The sequence below is a fragment of the Giraffa tippelskirchi genome, chromosome 12 (assembly GCF_054371585.1).
Source record: "Giraffa tippelskirchi isolate mGirTip1 chromosome 12, T2T-mGirTip1v1.2.pri, whole genome shotgun sequence".
NCBI classification, from domain to species: Eukaryota; Metazoa; Chordata; class Mammalia; order Artiodactyla; family Giraffidae; genus Giraffa; species Giraffa tippelskirchi.
The window spans coordinates 8,717,633-8,737,738 of record NC_137286.1 but is presented as its reverse complement, the minus strand read 5'-3'; the positions used below and the strand labels follow the sequence as shown (position 1 = coordinate 8,737,738).

The window sequence follows — 20,106 nt, the reverse complement described above, 5'->3', positions numbered from 1 at the left end:
CTCTATTTATACCCGAATTTGATTCAGTGAATTAGTATTGAGCCCTTTCTTTTTTTGGCCTTGCTGAAGGGCAAGTGGGATCTTACTTCTCTGATCAGGGATCAGACCCGCACCCCCTGCCTTGGTAGCTCAGCGTCTTAACCCCTGGACTGCCAGGAAAGCCCCTGGAGTACTTTAAAGGCCCAAAGATGACTGCAGGGCTCACAGACTAGCAGGGACTCTTCAATCTAAACTAGCAGCTCAAGGGCAGGATGGTGACTTGATGACAGAAGTATGCATACAGCCGTGTCCAGAGCACTCTGAAAAGGTCAGTTTGAGTTTTCTGTCTTATCTAGAGAGCCAGACAAGTTAGCTCCAAACTTCTCCCCATTGCACAGATCAAGACCCCTCCCCTAGCTCCTCTGATTTGGAGATGCAACACAGCTGGCCCTCCTTTTTGGAGTTTGGGGGCTGCTGGAAATGCTGGGACCGAGGCTGAGCCTCCAGGGCTGAGTAGAACTTACCAAGCAGGTAAGGGGACAAGGAAATGACACTTAGAGGGGACACCTGGGTGAGGGTATGGTGTGCTTTGGAACAGAAAGCATCAGTATAGCTAGAGCTTGGATTCTAGGGAGCCAAGGGAAGAAGCAAGTATGGCATAAAAGGTGAGAGAGAGTGGAGAATGGAAGATAGCCGGCTAGCCCAGGTTGTGAACGGAGCTTCTTCCTGGCTCAGCAAATGGCCTGCTAGTCCGTGAACTTCCTAGGCTCTGCTGAGTGAGCTTGTGTTCACCCTGTCAGTCCAGCTCAGATGTCAATCAATCCCTATGAGCCATAATCACATACTCGCCCGGTCCATCAAAGCTCAAATGTACCTCTCCGATAGCCCTTTCTACACCGGGGGCTGCCATGAAAAAAATGCACAGGTTGCACGCTGCACAAGGACGTTCAGCTGTGGACATGAGTAGGGGCTGAAACGTGATGTGTTCTGCTGGCTGCAGTGTGTCCCAGAGTGGGCGCCATGTAATTTGTCCAAGAGCAGGTTGCCTTTTTCTACTTTGTACAAAAGCTTCATGTGCTTAGTTGCGTCCTTGTCCACGTTAGACCATACTTATCTGCTAAAATCTTGCCAACAACGCAAGCACACGCAGTACTCTGTATTATCAACAGTCATACGTCATTTTTTTGCCTTTCTCCTTAGGGTCAAAATCAGTGCTCATAATTATTTATTGGGGAAACAAATGGATGCACAGTATCTGATAGGATGACCATTCTCTTGAAAATGTGCCTGTTTCAACTTAAATCAGTCCAACTGATTTACCGGGTGTACATGTTTTCTTCTGGACACGTCTCACGTGCTTTCACGGAGTCACAGATGCTTCATCTTCTTTCTCTTGAAAGAGATCTAGAACACACTGTGTCAGGAACACATGGCTTAGTTTTCTCCCCATCCCCCAGTCGTTCTCGTTGGGTCCTTGCTGACTATAGGTAAGTCCCAGGTGTACCAGGACCGTGGTGTCCTCTTGTCGTGTTGTTGACAAGGTGAAAATCCATGTTTGTTTCTTTAAAAAATTTTTTTTTTTTTACTGTAATGTGCATCTTGTGGGATCTTAGTTCCCTGACCAGGGGTTGAACCCAGGCCCTCAGCACTGAAAGTGCAAAGTGCTAACCACTGGCCAGCCAGGGAGTTCCAAACTTCCATGTTTGAATCAGGATTTTCAGAGTATCTTCTCTCTTGCGCATTCAGTCCAGAAAAGAAATCGAATGGGTGATATGGGCTAATTGTGTTCAAAATATGTGAAGTCCTAACCGCCCCCCCAGGACCTCCAAATGAGACCTTCTTTGAACATAGGGTCTTTACAGAAGAAATCCAGTTAGAAGGAGCTCATTTGGGTGGGTCCTAATCCAGTATGCTTGGCGTCCTTATAAAAAGGGGAAATTTGGACAGAGATATAGGGAGAATTTCATATAAAGATGAAGGTAAAGATGTGGGTGATGTTTCTATAAGCCAAGGAACACCAAATATTGCCAGGGAACCACCAGAAGCTAGGATGTTGCTGTTGAATTTAGCAAGAATGTGACAAACCTAGACAGCGTATTAAAAAGCAAAGACATCACTTTGCCAACAAAGGTCTATCTAGTCAGAGCTATGGTTTTTCCAGTAGTCATGTAAGGATCTGAGAATTAGACCATAAAGAAGGTTGAGTGCCAAAGAACTAATGCTTTCGAAATGTGGTGCTGGAGAAGACTCTTGAGAGTTCGTTGGACTGCAAGGAGATCCAGTCAATCCTAAAGGAAATCAACCCTGAATATTCATTAGAAGGACTGATGCCAAAGCTGAAGCTCCCATACTTTGGCCACCTGATGAGAAGAGCTGACTCATTGGAAAAGACCATGATGCTGGGAAAGATTGAGGGCAGGAGGAGATGGGATGGCGGCGGGGGGGGGAGGTGGGTGCAGCAGAGGATGAGATGGTTAGATAGCATCACCAACTCAAGGGACATGAATTGGAACAAACTCCCAGAGGCAGTGAAGGACAGGGAAGCCTAGCTGTGCTGCAGTCCATGGGATCAAAAAGAGTCGGACACAACTTAGCGACTGAACACACACACACACACACACAGCTTCTGATGAAAGGCATCTCCCCTCTTGTGATTCTCCAAAAGAAGTTGTGGTAAAGAGATCAAGTTTGATCTGAAGTGTCCTGCTCTCATGAAACCAATCAAGGATCTATGGGGGAATATCTGATCCCTGAGAGAGGAGGAATAGCAACCAATGCAAATCCTGATCCCTTTATGGTTGACACCCACCCACGGTATGGTACTCCCAAAATGTGCTGGCACCACGCGACAAGGAATAACTAGTTAAACACAATGATCATCAAAGTTACTTTCATATCATGTAATAAATTGTTTTTTTTTTTTAACCATTAGAAGTTTCTGTATTGTGGGGTTTCCCAGGTGGCTCAGTGGTTAAAGAATCCACCTGTTAATGCAGGAGACATGGGTTTGATCCCCGGCCTGGGAAAATCCCACATGCTATGGAGTAACTAAGCCCGTGGAGGACCAGAGCCCAGAACTCTAGAGCCCAGGAGCTCCAACTACTGAAGCCCACACACCCTGAAGCCTGTGCATTGAGAAGCCTGCCCATGGCCACTAGAGATTAGCTCCCGCTCTCCACAACTAGAGGAAAACCCACGGAGCAGTGACGATCTAGCACAGCCAAAAATAAGTAAAAAAATTTTTTTAAATTCTGTATTTTTTAAATACCCCCAGCTGTCAACTGTGATAAGTTACCTTACATTTCGAGACCAGATTTGTTCCACCTTGAGGATTCTGAAATAATCCACATTAATCGCTTATCAGCACTTCTGAGTCATTCATGATCTATAACGGCTCAAAGAAACTTCCTCGAAGATTGAGTTCGTTTTAAATGCCTCACACATTTTTTTCCAGTGTGTTCTAATTCTTCCCTCCTGAATCAGGGATTAAACAGCAGGCAGAAATAGTACCTAAGATCTTTATGTAATTTTCTGATTCATCTGTTCCCGGCTATTTTCATAAACTTTGTTATTTGAAAACTATACGCAGAAGAGAGCCAAGATTTCATTTTTTAAGTTAAAAAAAATCCTTCTGTGATTTTTTTTCCTGTGGGACTATCCAGGCGGCATGTCTCATCTGGAAATTGTCACTTCCATCTAAATATTAAGGTGACATTGCTTCTTGCAACAACTTACTGTCAACTTTCTTTTTCAGGGCATCTCTCAAGAAGACCTTCTCTTGCGCCTGCTGGAATGTGACGTTATCATTTATAACATCACTGAGAACCCCCAGCAAGCGGAGGAAGCCATCTGGGCAGTCTCTGGTCAGTGAGATGCACCCTTGATCTCCAGGGTCGGGATTTTTGTGCCATTTACCTTACCTAAGAGCCATCCCAAGAACACTAGGCAAATTAAAACCATGGGAGAACTGATCTGAAATTTACCTAAAACAGGAAGTGAGATCAAACTAGTGGATGTGCCTATGGATAATGTTACAACATACACAGAGGCATATGAAAATATTTAAGAGTTTATGTGAGCAAGAATCAATTCATACTGGGAATTCCCTGAAGGTCCAGTGGTTAGGACTCTGTGCTTTCATGGCCAAGGGCCCGGGTTCAAATCCTTGTTGGGAAACTAAGATCCCCATGGCTAGGCAGACCAAAAAAAAAAAATCGATTCACGTTGGGCAGCACCAAACTGGAAGTGGTTAGGAGCTCCACTAACAGGAGCTTGGGGCAAGACTGAGAAAACTCAAAAGAAATGCAACTATTTGATTGGCTACAGCTTAAGTATTAGTCGCTCAGTCATGTCCAACTCTTTGTGACCCCATGGACTGTGGCCTGCCAGACTCCTCTATCCATGGCAAGAAATACTGGAGTGGGTAGCCATTCCCTTCTCCAGGGGATCTAACTGACCCAGGGATCGAACTTGGGTCTCCCACATTGCAGGCAGATTCTTTACTGTCGGGACCGGCCGACGAGTCAACGTAGACACAAACGCGGGATTCCTCGGCTGAGAAAGAAATAGACACAGACACAGCGGGGGTTGAGAGGATCACTGCAGTCAGTAATGCCAGTGATGCTTGTTTATTTTCACACACAGAATTTTATACCCTTATACCAGGAAATTCTTATACAATACAATCATCAAAAATCACCTAAGGAACATGCACCAAAAATCACCTAAGAAACATAAAGCGATCAATCAAGATCTCATGACTTTGTATCTCAGGACTCAGGTCGTATCTCAGGACTCAGGTCATAAAAGCCATTTGTCCTGCGTCAGATGCGCTCCAGGGGCTGCAAGAAGTTTCCTTAATGATTAATAAGGGGTGGCGGGACAGAGAGCTATGTCTGGACTTGACCCTTGAGTTAACAAGGCAGCTCCCAAAGCAGATCCTGCTTGTTGTCAGGTTGCCCCCCCACACTTTACCATCTAAGTCACCAGGGAAGAGAAAAGCCAGAAGCCTGCAATTATTTGATTGGCTGCAGCTTAAGCATTTCCCTTATTTGGGAGAGTCTATCGACCTATTTGTGATTAGTTTCTTTAGGTTTGGGTTTGCTTATCTAGGCTGCTAAGGTGCTAGGGCCACCTCAGTCTAACGGCTTTCTTGCTAAATTAATTTAGCAACAGGTGCTCCTGAAGGAGAGAATTTTTTAAATTGAAGTATAGTTGATGTGGTGGTTTGGTTGCTAAGTTGTGTCTGACTCTCGTGACCCCGTGGACTGTAGCACAGCAAACTCCTCTGTCCACAAGATTTTCCAGGCAAGAATATTAGAGTGGGTCGCCATTTCCTTGTCCAGAGGATCTTCCCAACCCAGGGATTGAACCCAGGTCACCCGCATTGCAGGATTCTTTACTGCCTGAGCTACAGGGAAGCCCCAAATTGATGTACAATGTTATGAAATGTACAATATTATCAGTTACAATTTTTGAAGGTTATACTCTACTTATAGTTATTATAAAATGTTGGCTGTATTTCCTCTGTTGCACAATATATCCTTATAGCTTATTTTATACCTAATGTTGTTATTGTTTAGTTGCTCAGTCGTGTCCGACTCTTTTCAATCCCATGAACTGCAGCACGCCAGGCCTCCCTGTCCCTCACCATCTCCTGAAATTTGCCTAAGTTCATGTCCATTACATCAGTGATGCCATCCAGCCATCTCATCCTCTGATGCCCTCTTCTCCTCCTGCCTTCAATCTTTCCCAGCATCAGGGACTTTTCCAATGAGTCAGCTGTTGACATCAGGTGATGAAAATACTGGAGCTTCAGGTTCAGCATCAGTCCAATGAGAATTCAGGATTGATTTCCCTTAAGATTGACTGGTTTGATCTCTTCGCTGACTAAGGGACTTTCAGGAGTCTTCTCCAGTACCACAGTTCAAAGGCATCAGTGCTTTGGCGCTCTGCCTTTTTCATGGTCCAGCTCTCACAACCGTACATGACCACTGGGAAGACCATAGCCTTGACTATACCTAATAGTTTGTACCTTTTAATTCCCTACCCTTATCTAGCCCCTCCCCCTTCCCTTTCCCCACTGGTAACCACTAGTTTTTTCTCTAGTTCTGTGAGTCTCCTTCTTTTTTGTTATATTCACTAGTTTGTGTATTTTTTAGATTCCACATATAAGTGATATTAGACAGTATTTGTCCTGCTCTGTCTGACTTATTTCATTCAGCATAGTAAGTCTATCCATGTTGTTACAAATGGCAAAATGTCATTCTTTTTTTTATAGTTGAGTATATTCCAATGTACACACACACACAAATACCTATCTATCTATATGAATTCTTTATCCCTTCATCTGTTGAAGGACCTTAGATTGCTTCCATATCTTGGCTATTGTAAATAATGCTGCTGTGAACATAGGGTACATGTATCTTTTTGAATTAGTGTTTTTGTTTTTTCAGATATAGACCCAAGAGTGGAACTGTTTGGTCATATGATAGTTCTATTTTTAGTTTTTTGTGAAACTTTCATATTGTTTTCCACAGCAGCTGCACCAATGTACATCCCTGGCAATAGTGTACAAGGGTTCCCTTTTCTCCACATCCTCACCAGAATTTGTTATTTGTTGTCTTTTTGATAACAGCCACTCTAACAGATGTGAGGTGATATCTTATTGTGGTTTTGATTTACGTTCCTTAGTGATTAGGGATGTTGAGCACCCATTCATGTGTTTGTTGGTCATCTCCATTTCCTCTTTGGAAAAATATCTACCCACTTCTGCTCATTTTTAAAATTGTGTTGTTTGTTTTTTTGATGTTGAGGTGAATGAGCTGTTTATATATGTTGGATATTAATCCCTTATTGTTTATACCCATTAGCAAATAGTTTCTCCCCATTATTAGTATATTGTCTTTTCATTTTGTTAGTGGCTGTGCAAAAGCTTTTAAATTTAATTAGGTCCCATTTGTTTATTTTTCTCTTATTTTCTTTGCTTTAGGAGACAGATCAAAAAAATATATATTGCTATAATTTATGTGAAAAAGTGTTCTGCCTATGTTTTCCTCTAGGAGTTTTATGGTTTCCAGTATTACAGTTAGGTCTTTAATCCATTTTGAGTTTATTTTTGCATATGATGTTAGGGAATGTTCTGAGTTCATTCTTTTACATGTAACTGTCCAGTTTTCCCAGCATTATTTATGGAAGAGACTGTCTTTTTCTCCATTGGATATTCTTGCCTCCGTTGTCACAGATTGACCATAAGTGCATGGGTTTATTTCTGGGCTGTCTAGTATATTCCACTGGTCTGTGTATTCAAAGAATAGACTATTTTTAATCATTTAAAGAAATGAAACATTAATGTTCAAAACTCAACCTTTTCATTCTACGGACACTGCTCAAGGAGGTGGGGTTGCATGTATTGGGAAGATACAAAGACAAATAAAAGTGACACCTCAAGGCTTTTGTAGGCCCACAGGAGAGCTAAGGGACTCAGGAGAAACTTTTGTGCAGGACAGAGAATGGCATGTTGATACAAAAGGTATCAGGAGATGGATGTGACTTTAGGAGAAGAAGAATTATTTCTAACTCTGTGGATTCGATTCAGTTCAACAGATGTTCCCTGATAGCAGGGGTCGGGAAGGAGTTGCAGAGAACACTTGCATGTTTTAAATGCTTTGAAAAAGGTAATAAACTCTAAGGAACAAAGTGATGTTTAGCAATTTGGTGCTTTGTAATTCACATCCTTATTAAATCCAGAGCAACTGAGCTTATTTGAATTGTCATTCTAGGCCAGGAGGACAGCGAAAAAGACACAAGCACCTTACTTTGCAGCATTTTTACTTTTATGTTAGGTGCTTCCCTGGTGGCTCAGACTGTAAAGAATCTTCCTTCAATGAAGGAGACCCAGGTTTTATCCCTGGGTTGGAAAGATCCCTGGAGGAAAGAATGGCTATCCGCTCCAGTATTCTTGCCTGGAGAATTCCATGGACAGAGAATCCTGGCAGGCTATAGTCCCTGGGTCTCAAAGAGTTGGACACAACTGAAAGACTATCACTTAAACTTCAATATCTTCATTTTTGGCAGATTAGTCCAGGAGTCAGCAAATTTTTTCTGTAAAAGGCCAGATTTTTGGCTTTTCAAGCCAACTTCTCTGCCATTGTAGCACAAATGCAACTATAGACAAAATGTAAATGAATGAACCGGATTCCAATAAAACTTTAAAATATATTTATTTATTTATTTGGCTGCTCCAGTTCTTAGTTGCAGCGTGGCGGATCTAGTTCCCTGACCAAAGATCAAACCCAGGCCTCCTGCTTGGGAAGCATGGAGTCTTATCCACTGGACCACTAGGGAAGTTCCATTCAACAAAACTTTATTTACAAAAACAAGCAGTACATTGCCAACCCCTGAATAAGAAAATAGAAAAACTGTACTTTGGCTCATGTTCAAAGAAATAGAATGAAGCTTCAGGAATATCTATACCATATTCAGAGAAATAATGATGGGAAAGTACTCTCTCTGGATGTGTGGAAGTCCTCAGGAGCTTAGAATGTTTGATTGGGCCTAAGTTTCATTTGGATACAAATCAAAAATATGAGCAATGTGTCATATTTCAGAACAGAGCTTTATAATTGCCTACTCCCCACATTTTGTCCCTTTGCAAATATTGACAGATGATGTATAATTGCACTAAGATAATTGCACCACCTAAAATAATAATCAGACCTAATGTTTATTGAGTTCTCATTTTGTGCTGGTCTTTGGAAATTGATTTTTTCTATATAATATATACTCAGAGTTTTCCTTAAATTTTAATTATTTTCTGAAATAAAACCTGGACGTATTTCAAAAATTAAAAAGCACAGGAGGATTTAGAATAAAGAAAACAATTTCCTGCATTTCTTTCCCATCCCATCCTTACTCCCCCAAAGGAACCTCATTTAACCCACTTGTTCCTTTTAATACACACACACAAAAATGCCTGCACTGATGTCCTTTGATTATGAATTTTAGACATCAACCACTGACTTCCTGCTATAAAAGATGAGCCTCAGCACCTTGTAGGATCCCTCTAACTAATCATCATGGGAACATGGTAGGTTTGATCGGGTGGCCTCAGCCTGCAGCGGCTTGGAGTGGGGTTTTGGTTCCTAGCCAGAGATTGAGGTCAGTCGAGGCAATGAGAGCATCTAGTCCTAGCCACTAGACCAGGGGTCAGTGACAAGACCCGGGCCGCTTGGCTTTGCAGAAATGAATTCCCATGAGATGGAGAGTAGTGGAATAAGTAAAATGTTTATTAGGAGGAAAAGAGTACAGGTAAGTGTGGATAGACACAAGTGGACGCAGAGAGGGAGTCTGAGTGCCGTTGAGGTAGTTTCAGCCACTTTTATGGGGCCTTTATCCTGGGTTTCTTTTGGCAAATCATTTTGATTTCCCAGTTCAGAGTCCATATTTGGTGTATCTCAGGATCCTCCTATGTGTGCGTGCACATCTCTCAGCCAAGATGGAATCCACCGAAGAGGCCATGGGTAGTGAGCATCACTTACTATGGGGTGGTGCCCCCTCCCTTTCTGACTTCCAGGGAGCCTTTCTGTGCATACTGTGCATACTCAGGGAGGTCTCCTGACTTCAAGAATGAGAAAAATAGGTGGTCTCTTATCTAGAGTCACCTGGAAAGCGAGGAGATCAAACCAAGCCAATCCTAAAGGAAATCAGTTCAGTTCAGTTGCTCAGTCGTGTCCGACTCTTTGCGACCCCATGGACTGCAGCACGCCAGGCCTCCCTGTCCATCACCAACTCCCAGAGTTTACTCAAACTCATGTCCATTGAGTCAGTGATACCATCCAGCCATCTCATCCTCTGTCATCCCGTTCTCCTCCTGCCTTCAATCTTTCCCAGCATCAGGGTCTTTTCAAATGAGTCAGTTCTTCGCATCAGGTGGCCAAAGTATTGGAGTTTCAGCTTCAGCATCAGCCTTCCAAAGAATATTCAGGACTGATTTCCTTTAGGATGGACTGGTTGGATCTCCTTGCAGTCCAAGGGAGTCTCTTGAGTCTTCTCTAATGCCACAGTTCAAAAGCATCAATTCTTCAGTGCTCAGCTTTCTTTATAGTCCAACTCACATCCATACATGACCACCGGAAAATCAACCCTGAATATTCATCAGAAGGACTGATGCTGAAGCTCCAATACTTTGGCTATCTGATGCAAAGAGCCAATTCATTGGAAAAAGACCCTGATGCTGAGAAAGATTGAGGGCAGGAGGAGAAGGGAGTGGCAGAGGATGAGATGGTTGGATGGCATCACCGACTCAATGGACATGAGTTTGAGCAAACTCAGAGAGATAGAAAAGGACAGGGAAGCCTGGCATGCTGCAGTTCATGGAGTTGCAAAGAGTAGGATATGACTTAGCAACTGAACAACATCGGATCACAGAGAACAAATTCCCAACTCTTTGCCCCAGGGGCCCATCTATCTCCTGCCTCAGGTTCTCAAATGTTGATACCACAATTCTTTTCATGGGGAGCTCTTTGGTGGTTCAGCAATAAAGAATCCGAATGCCAGTTCAGGAGACTCAGGATACTTGGGTTTGATCCCGGGTTTGGGAAAATCCACTGGAGAAGGAAATGGCAACCCACTCCGGTATTCTTGCTTGGAAAATCCCACGGACAGAGGAGCCTGGTGGGCTACAGTCCGTGGAGGTCGCAAAGAGTAGGAGCCCGCCAGGCTCCTCTGTCCATGGGATTTCCCAACCAAGACTACTAGAGTGGATTGCCATTTCCTTCTCCAGGGATCTCCCCGACTAGAGGATCAAACCTGCATCTCCTGCATTGGCAGGCAGATTCTTCACCACTGAGCCACCAGGGAAGCCATATAGGTATAGATAGATACAACTGAATCACTTTGCTGTACACCTGAAGCTAGCATAACATTGAAAGTTAGCTATACGTAAATTTTTTTAAATATTTTATAAAAACAGAGAGGCCTTGTCTTCTGATTTAGGCCTCGCACTCCATTCTCCATGAAGCCAGAGGAGAGACATGGTGGGGAACACAGGCCAGACAACCAGGCTTCTAGAACTGGACTCTGTCCCACGGCTTCATTCCATGATTCTGGGCAAATGGGACGTGTGCTTCCCTTTCCTTATCTATAAAAACAGAGCTGTTAGCATCTACCTCCTGATGGTAAGAACTCAATATATGTGTGTGTTAGTTGCTCAATCATGTCTGACTCATTGCTGCCCCATGCACTGTAGCCTGCCAGGCTCCTCTGTCCATGGAATTCTCCAGGCAAGAATACTGGAGTGGGTTGCCATGCCCTCCTCCAGGGGATCTTCCCAACCCAGGGATCGAACCTGATCTCCTGCTTTGAAGGCAGTTTCCTTACCATCTAAGCCACCAGGAATTATTCACTAAAACCCATGAATTGTTGTCATTCAGGCCCTGGTGGCTCAGTCGGTAAAGAATATGCCTGCAATGCAGGAGACACGGGTTCCATGCCTGGGTGGGGAAAATCCCCTGGAGGAGGAAATGGCAACCCACTCCAGTATTCTTGCCTGGAGAATCCCATGGACAGAGGAGCCTGGCGGGCTACAGTCCATGGGGGTCGCAAAGAGTAGGACACCGCTAAGCGACTAAAACACCTCCATGTCAGCTATAATTACTAGTATCAGGAGCCCTCCTAAAGATGGAAGCACACCGCTGCAGGCCGGGAAATAGGAAGGGGCTGGATTGTGAGCTGGGCGCTGAGGAAGTCGGATGGCTGGAGGGAGGCGGCCAGGAGCAGCGACTAGGAGGGGCAGTGAGGCATCAGAGGGGGCGCCCCCTGGTGTAAAGTCGCTGCTTGAAAGGAGTCACTTCAAGTCCTGCTGGTAATGAAAAGTGCACAGCATTTTAACACGTTCTGCACGGATCCAAGTAACCACTCCGCTTTTTGGCCCCGCAGCCCTGCATGAAGAAACCAGCCATTTCGAAAAGCGGAAGGTGTTTATTTTGGTCTCCACGGTGATGACCTGGGCGCGGTCCAAACCCCTGGACCCGGTAAGTAGTGCGCTAGCTTTTCTTTTATGCAGCATTTCCGCCTCCGTACCTTGTAATCTGCACGGGGAGAGAGCTTTCTACAGTTTTCAATCTGCTTACACTCCTGAACTCTTGCCCCTTAATAAGCACTCTGCAGAGTTCATGGACAGGGAAGCCTGGCGTGCTGCATGTCAGCCTGGAGTTGCAAACAGTCAGACACAACTGAGCGACTGAACTGAGAGTTCGTGGACTCCAAGCCACTTCTTTCCAAGGGGCCATGTTGTTTTACAAGCCCCTGAGAAAGAAGAGGAAAATGCTGCCTTTTCAACTATAACACACCTTATTAATTTTTATTTTAAATGTATTAAAAACGTGCTCTTTTAGACTTGCCTATACCACATTTTTGTCATGTCCATCCCTGTGCATGCATTAAAAAGGGAAAATATAAGCAAAACACAGTGGTTCTCGTATTCCCCAAACTTCTTCAAACTCAGAGGACAGGGGCTTCCCTGGTGGTCCAATGGCTAAGATTCCACACTCCCAATGCAGGGGTTTGATCCCTGGGGTGGTGCAGTGGTAAAGAATCTGCCTGCCAACGCAGGAGACCCAGGAGACACAGGTTCGATCCCTGGGTAGAGAAGATCTCCTGGAGGAGGAAATGGCAACCCACTCCAGTATTCTTGCCTGGGAAATCCCATGGACAGAGGAGCCTGGCAGGCTGCAGTCTGTGGAGTTGGGCTACAGTCTGTGGGGTTGCAAAGACTCAGACACAACTGAGTGACTGAACACACACTTTCCTATAAAGCGGATATCATCAGATTTGTCCGCTGATATCAGATTTCCATCTGCTGCTCTGTCTCCACGGCTCTGTGCCTGTGAACTGCCTTTTCATCCCAGCACTGAATCACACTATAATCTTTGAAAAGACATCCTAAAAGGCAGTTAGAGCAACATGCGTAGTACCTAAGTCAGTATAAAGATGATATGCGCTCAAGGTGACCCCAAGGTGACCAGGCTCCAACAAGGACGGCACGGTGGCTGCTTCCTGGCTGAGCACATTGTGATAAGCCAGTGATGACAGGACACAGTCCAATTTCAGAGACGTTAAAATGGGGAAGGAAAAAGGCACATGTTAGACTCAATGGAATGCTTTATTTATAACAAGGAAGTATTTCAGCATTTATCACACTTCTTGCATCAGAGGTCATTTATTTGTTTAATTCTCTCTCCCTCAGTGGACGCAGAGGTCCTCAAGGGCAGGGACCGGGGGGTTTCTGTCCCTTTCTCGTGAATCTCACTCACCTACTCCACTTGGTTGCCATCGCCTCAAGGAGCAGGCCTGTCGCTTTATTCCTATTGAAGTTCCAACCCTCAGAGTGTCTAGTAAAGCGTCTGCTACAAAACAGTCGTTGGTCACTTGACTGGTTGATCATTTCGCTGGCCTGATTGATTGTCCTCACTCCTTCAGTTATTAACAAACTCATAAAGACTTAAGCAAAATAGGGATTTATTGACTCATAACTGGGTAGTCAGACAATGGGCTTCAGGTATAGCTGTATCTAGGGGCTTAACCAGTACTCAGAACTAACCTACTCTTTCTCTCCCTTCAATTGCTTCTTTTCTCCTCTGGGCTTATTCTCAGATAAGCTCTCCACTCCTTCTGGCCCCCAGGAGCTCCCAGGCTTATATCTCTAGAGCTTGACTTCTCTTCTCCCTTTAGGCCAGGTCCCTCCCCAGCTCTGGAATATGCCGTTCTTCCAGGTCTTACATCACAGGCGTAACCATGAACCCGTCACTATGACTGGGGGAATGCCGAACTCTGATTGACCAGACCTGGGATCATGTACCCACTTCTAGAGGCAGGAATGATCAGCCTCCTGAACTAAATAGGCTAAGAGTGGGGAAGAGATGGTTCCTCCAAAGAAAATATGGGGAAATGGCTCCAGTGTTAGCTTCTGTGTCCCTTTGGCATGTTCCCATTCTCTCACCATGGTTTTTTTTTTTTAAACGATTTTTTGTTGTTGTTCAGTCACTCAGTCATGTCCGATGCTTTGAGACCCCATGGACGGCAGCCTCCCTGTCCTTCACCATCTCCCAGAATTTGCTCAAACTCATGTCCTCTGAGTTGATGATGCCATCCAGCCATCTCATCCTCTGTCGTCCCCTTCTCCTCCTGCCCTAAATCTTCCCCAGTATCAGGGTCTTTTTCAATGAGTTGGCTCTTTGCATCAGGTGGCCAAAGTATGGGAGCTTCAGCTTCAGTGTCAGTCCTTCCAATGGTTATTCAGAGTTGATTTCCTTTAGGATTGACTGGTCTGCTCTCCTTGCAGTCCAAGGGACTCTAAAGAGTCCTCTCCAGCACCACAACTTGACAGCATCAATTATTCAGCTCTCAGTCTTCTTTAGGGTCCAACTCTCACATCCATACATGACCACTGGAAAAACCATGTCTTTGACTATATGGACCCTTGTCAGCTAAGTGCTGTCCCTGCTTTTCAACATGCGGTCTAGGTTTGTCATAGATTTTCTTCCGAGGAGTAAGCATCTTTTAATTTCGTGGCTGCAGTCACAGTCCACAGTGATTTTCGAGCCCAAGAAAATAAAATCTGCTGCTGTTTCCTTGTTTTCTCCATCTATTGGCCATGAAGTGATGGGACCAGATGCCATGATCTTAGTTTTTTGAATGTTGAGTTTTAAGCCAGCTTTATCGCTCTCCTCTTTCACCTTCATCAAGAGGGTCTTCAGTTCCTCTTCGCTTTCTGCCATTTGAGTGGTATTATCTGAACATCTGAGGTTGCTGATATTTCTCCCGGCAGTCTAGATTGCAGCTTGAGCTTCACCCAGCCTGGCATTTCTCATGATGTATTCTGCAGATAAGGTAAATAAGCAGGGTGACAATATATACAGCCTTGACATACTCCTTTCTCATTTTGAACCAGTCTGTTGTTCCAACTCCAGTTCTATCCAGTCATGTGGCCACACCCAACTGCAAGGAAGCCTGGGAGATGCCATCTAGCTCTGTGCCCAGGAACTCAGCTGAGTCCAGGCTCCTCAGGGAAGGGCTCATCCTTAATTAAGGGAGACTTAAGCAAGATGCAGCCTTTGTCCCTCTGGGGATGTTGTCGTGCCTGGATGTGACACCGGAAACTGTATTCTGTGAGCCTGAAGAGGAAGACCGCACACTGAGAGAGACAGACTTAAAAAGCATCCCAAGGGCAGAGAAGACACCCATCACACGACACTTGAAGGCCCTCGATCTGGGGATGTTACTCATGGGAAATAATGCATTCTCGCGCTTTTGAGGCCATTTTGAGTTTCAGTTTTTGTTATTTGTAGCCAAAAACATCTAAACAAATACAAAACTGCATTTAAGATAGTTTTAATACAAAAGCATAAGTAGAATATTTTAATTTGTAAATATTAAACAATTTTAATAAGTTGGAGAATCTTAATAGACATGGGTTTTCCCCATAGTATATGTTTTAGAAGTATAGGGACTTCCTCAGTGGTCCAGCAGTTAAGACTCCATCTTCCAAAGCAGAGGGCACAGGTTTGATCCCTGGTTGCAGAACTGAGGTCCCACATGCCATGGGGTGCAGCCAAAAATTAAAAAATAATAATAAAAGTATAGCTATCTATTTGTTTTTTTATACTGAGTGAAGAGGGGTGACCAGAGATGACACTGGCTTAACTGGAGAGCCCAGAAGAGCAGATGGGCTGTCATCACACATACTGACCAGGTGGGAGAAAGAGAATAATGACCAGGGGGAAAAGAGTCCAGCAAGTGATCCACACGGGGAGTCAAACGCAGGGACCAATTAAAAAGAGGGTCGCACAGAGTCTTACCGGACAACAAGTTCACCCAAAGTCCTTGAAGAAAAGGGAGATGACTCTACAGAGTCAGTTCTCCACTTCCTAAGAAGACGAGGCCTATCAGGGAGCTTACTGACTGTAATGAGGTGTTAATAAGGGAGGCAGTTTCCAGAAATGGCAACACACATCAACATACAATAAAAGAGCCCTGGTTTTATGCCCACAATACGGCGACTCATCACTTACTGGAAAAGCGACTGATGCAGATGGTTGCAAGAGACTAGAACCTGTATGAAAGATGCAAGTTTAAAAGACACTTTGTCATTTGTTTGTAACATGTGAAATTTAAGGACTAGAGGGAACATAGCCCCACGATGTAGCAAAGTTTCGAAATGTACAAACAAGATCTCAGTCCCAACCAGGAGTGGGGATGACAGCTCGAAGCCTGCAGCCCAGGATTGGCTAGACCTTCGGGCCCCGTGCAGAGGGGTGGCCCAGTCTTAGTCTCAGAATGCAGGGGAGACTCTGACCAGAGAACCAGGTCACCTGAAATGTAACTGTTTCCGTCACTGCCATAAGGACTGAGGGTGATACAAGGCCCAGAAGAGGGCACTGGGCAGCCAGTGCCAGGGAGCAGGAAGGTCAGTTAGGCAGGCTGCCCACCATGTCATATTCACCAGGACCAGGGAGACGCCGGGACTCAGTCCATCCTGAAGGCAAAGCTGATTCTAGATCCACTGCGAGTAGGATTGCCAGATGTAGCTAATAAAAACACAGGACACCCAGGTAAATTTAAATTTCAGATAAACTGCAAATAATGTGTCACATAAGTGTATCTCATGCCCTAAGACATACTCACACTTGAAAAAAATATGTATTTGTTTATCTGACATTCAAATTTAGCTGGATGGCCTCTATTTTATCTGGCAATCCTACATATGAGCCACTGGGTATATTTAAGAGGTCAGCTAATTAGATGACATGTATTTATTGAGTATCTACTATGGACACAGAATTGGGGTGGACTAACTGGATCTTCCCCCAAAACTCATTCTTTCCCAGTCTTTCTCCCAGTGATGTCACCACCATATCCATTGCTCACCTTCTCTCCCTTCCATCCATCAGTCAGTTCATCAGTCAATTCTGTTAATTCCGCATCCAAAATGTCTCCTAAATCCATCACGTTCTCTTTGTATCTGTGGGCTACCAGGATGGCCTCGGAACTGGCAGCTGCCATCACATCCTTCCAACGCAGTCTCCAACCAACAAACAGCTGAAGTGATCCTGTTCAAATATAATTCAGATCATGCTATTGTTGTTGTTGTTCCAGTCGCTGTCATGTCCAACTCTTTGCGACCCCACGGACTGCAGCATACCAGGCTTCCCTGATCTCCACTATCTCCTGGAGTTTGCTCAAGTTCACGTCCATTAAGTCGGTGATGTTATAGTCCTGCTTAAAATGCTGAAAATCCTTCCATACCTTCTCATGCTCTTACAACGAATCTAAACTCCTTCACCTGGTCCACAAACCCTGGCAGCCTGGCACTGCCTATCTCCTCCTCTACCAATCCCCAGCTTGGCTCCAGTCATTTCAGCCCTTCTTCCCATTTCTCAAACCTGCCAACAATTGTTCTGCCTCAGGGTTCTCATCCCTGTGTTCCTTCTGCCTCTCTGATTAATTTGGGGTAAACCCCGGACTCAGATGCTTTGGACTGGTTATTTGTCTTAGAACAATGTGATGTGATTGGAAGGCTTCTGATTAGACTGTATTTTTTGAAATCCTGGGACTTTCCTGGAGGTGCAGTGTTTAAGACTCTGTGCTTCCATGGCACGGGGCACGGGTTCAATCCCTGATCAGGGAACTAAGATTCCATATGCTGTGCAGCTCGGTCAAAAATAAAAAAAAAATCAGAAATCCTGCTCCAAGTAGGACCTCTAAATCTTCATGGATTGGGGAGAAATCTGTACCATGGATTTAAGTTTCTCTGTTTGTTCTACGGAAGTTTTTGTTGAACTGTCCCTCCGAGGAACTCTGTGAGTTGTGGAGAGACCAAGTGATGAACAGCTCAGTGGACTGTTGGGAAATATTTTCCATTCCTGATTCTTAGGACAAACTGATGTCCTATCTGATGAAGCCAGTTTTTAAAGCCTAAGACAGAAATTTACACAGGGTATGTTCTAATTAACATGGAATTGACTTGAGGGAAAGAGGCAGTGTGGAAAAAAAGAAGAAGAAGAAAAAAAAAAAGCCTCACAATTTAGATTTAAATAATGAACCGCAGGGGACTTCCCTGATGGTTCAGTGGGTCAGAATCTGCCTGCCAATGCAGGAGACACAGGCTCAATCCCTGGTTCAGGAAGATTCCCCATGACAAGGAGCAGCTAAGCCTGTGCACCACAGTTACTGAGCCCACATGGCCTGGAGCCTGTGTTCCTCAACAAGATAAGCCGTGGCAATGAGAAGCCCGTGCACCGAAAGAGAGTAGCCCCCACTCGCCGCAGCTAGAGAAAAGTCCACGAAGCAATGAGGACCCAGCCCAGCCAAAAATAGATAAAATGAAAAGAATAAATGAAACTACACACATGCCAAGAACTATTAGGAAATGAGTTTTTTTAAATGTCTTTATATATAGTCTCTACAGAATAAAAGAAGACATTTAAATTTTAAAATTTTGTTGAGATGAAGTGTTAATGATAGAATTTGGGGAAGTCCCTGGTGGTTCAGTAGTTGGGCTCAGCACTCTCACCACCAGACGCCTGGGTTTGATCCCTGGTCGGGGAACTGAAATCTCTCAAGCTTCGAGGTGTGGTCAAAAAGAAAAAAAAGATAGAATTTGACTAGCTGAAGCATTTTCAAGAAAGTTAAGTCACTGTAGAAATAAGCAGTAGTTTTCAGAACACTTTGAGCTTAAAGGAAAGTGTTTTTTCTTCTTTTCCACACTGCCTCTTTCCCTCACTCAAGTCAATTCCATGTTAATAAGAACATACTCCGTACAAGTTTCTGTCTTAGGCTTTAAAAACTGGCTTCATCAAGTAGGATATCAGTTTGTCCTAAGAATCAGGAATGAAAAATATTTCCTGACAGTCCATTGAGTGGTTCATCACTTGGTCTCTCCACAACTCACGCTCCTATACAGTCCCTCGGAGGGACAGTTCAGCAATTCTTCCTGGAGAATCAAAGGGATAAACTGAAATCCATGGTACAGATTTCCCTAGCATCTTGGGGCTTAGAAGTTTCCATCGCGCTAACGCATGGACTCTGGGCTTTTTTCTCTCACAGGATGACTCTGAGGTCCCATTTACTGAAGAGGATTATCGAAGAAGAAAGCAACATCCTAATTTTCTGGACCACATAAACGCTGAGAAAATGGTTCTCAAATTTGGGAAAAATGTAAGTCTCAAGTAGTAGAACCTTTAGAGTAGGAAAAGCTCTTTTGGAGGCAGCTTGCAATGCGCCTGGTCAGGACCATTCCACATGCTCTGCATACATCGTCTTAGCTGGCTCCCTATCTCTGCATTTAGGTCCCACGTCCTTACACTCATAGACCTCCAGGCTTCAGGCTCCCTCAGAGAGGCAGTGTCTTGGCCCAAGTTCTGGTCCAGTCCCTTAAGATGGAAGCCTTGTATGGGGTCCCCAGCAGAGCCCAAGTGCCCACCTACCAATGTAGATCCAAAGGGTTCATTGGTCCAGAAGGGGCAAATAACTCAAGAGTGGGAATGTGTGTGTGTGTGCTTCCAAGGTCTTCGTTCCCCAATCAGAGAATGAGCCCTGTTCCTCTGCAGTGAAAGCACCAAATCCTAACCTCTGGATTTTCAGGGGATTCCCTCTAACATGAGGTTTATATGCACTTTTCAGAATAGCTGTAAGAAATAAATGAGATAGAGTCTGGGAAAAGGGAAAATGCAGCTTCCTCTTCCTCATTCCTACTTTGGGGCTTCCCAGGTGATCCAGTGGTAAAGAATCTGGCTGCCAATGCAGGGGATGTGGTTTCTGTCCCTGGGTCGGGAAGGTCCCCTGAAGAAGGAAATGGCAACCTACTCCAGTATTCTTGCCTGGGAAACCCCATGGACAGAGGAGCCTGATGGGCTATAGTCCATGGGGTCACAAAAGAGTCAGACTCGACTTAGCAAATAAACAACAACAACATGTGGGGTCTAGCTCACCAGCTGCACCCCCTGCATTAGAAGCATAAAGTTTTAGCCACTGAACCACAAGAGAAGGCCATGTGTACGTACATAATTATTCTCATTTCACAAATGCAGACATTGTGGGAAAGAGGTGTCAGGTGGTGGGGAGCTATGA

At 44.5% G+C, this 20,106-nt stretch overlaps 1 protein-coding gene and 1 long non-coding RNA gene across 14 annotated transcripts in view; one reads left to right on the top strand and one right to left on the bottom strand.

Annotated features, from left to right (window-relative positions):
* Positions 1-20,106, top strand: part of AK7 (adenylate kinase 7) — a 62,419-nt gene that overhangs the window by 9,075 nt on the left and 33,238 nt on the right. For all 13 annotated transcript variants that reach the window (XR_014071367.1, XM_081550533.1, XM_081550532.1 and 10 more), the window contains 3 exons: positions 3,734-3,842; positions 11,917-12,011; positions 19,084-19,194. Coding sequence is in view for 12 of the 13 variants with exons in the window: in XM_081550533.1 (XP_081406659.1) it covers positions 3,734-3,842; positions 11,917-12,011; positions 19,084-19,194 (315 nt within the window). In the remaining variant the exon portion in view is untranslated. The remainder of the gene's footprint in view (positions 1-3,733; positions 3,843-11,916; positions 12,012-19,083; positions 19,195-20,106) is intronic.
* LOC145529815 (uncharacterized) overlaps positions 15,354-20,106 on the bottom strand; it is a 51,753-nt gene continuing 47,000 nt past the window's right edge. The window contains exons 2-3 of the long non-coding RNA XR_014071368.1: positions 16,906-17,087; positions 15,354-16,565 (exon numbers count right to left, since the gene is read on the bottom strand). This is a non-coding gene — a long non-coding RNA (uncharacterized LOC145529815). The remainder of the gene's footprint in view (positions 16,566-16,905; positions 17,088-20,106) is intronic.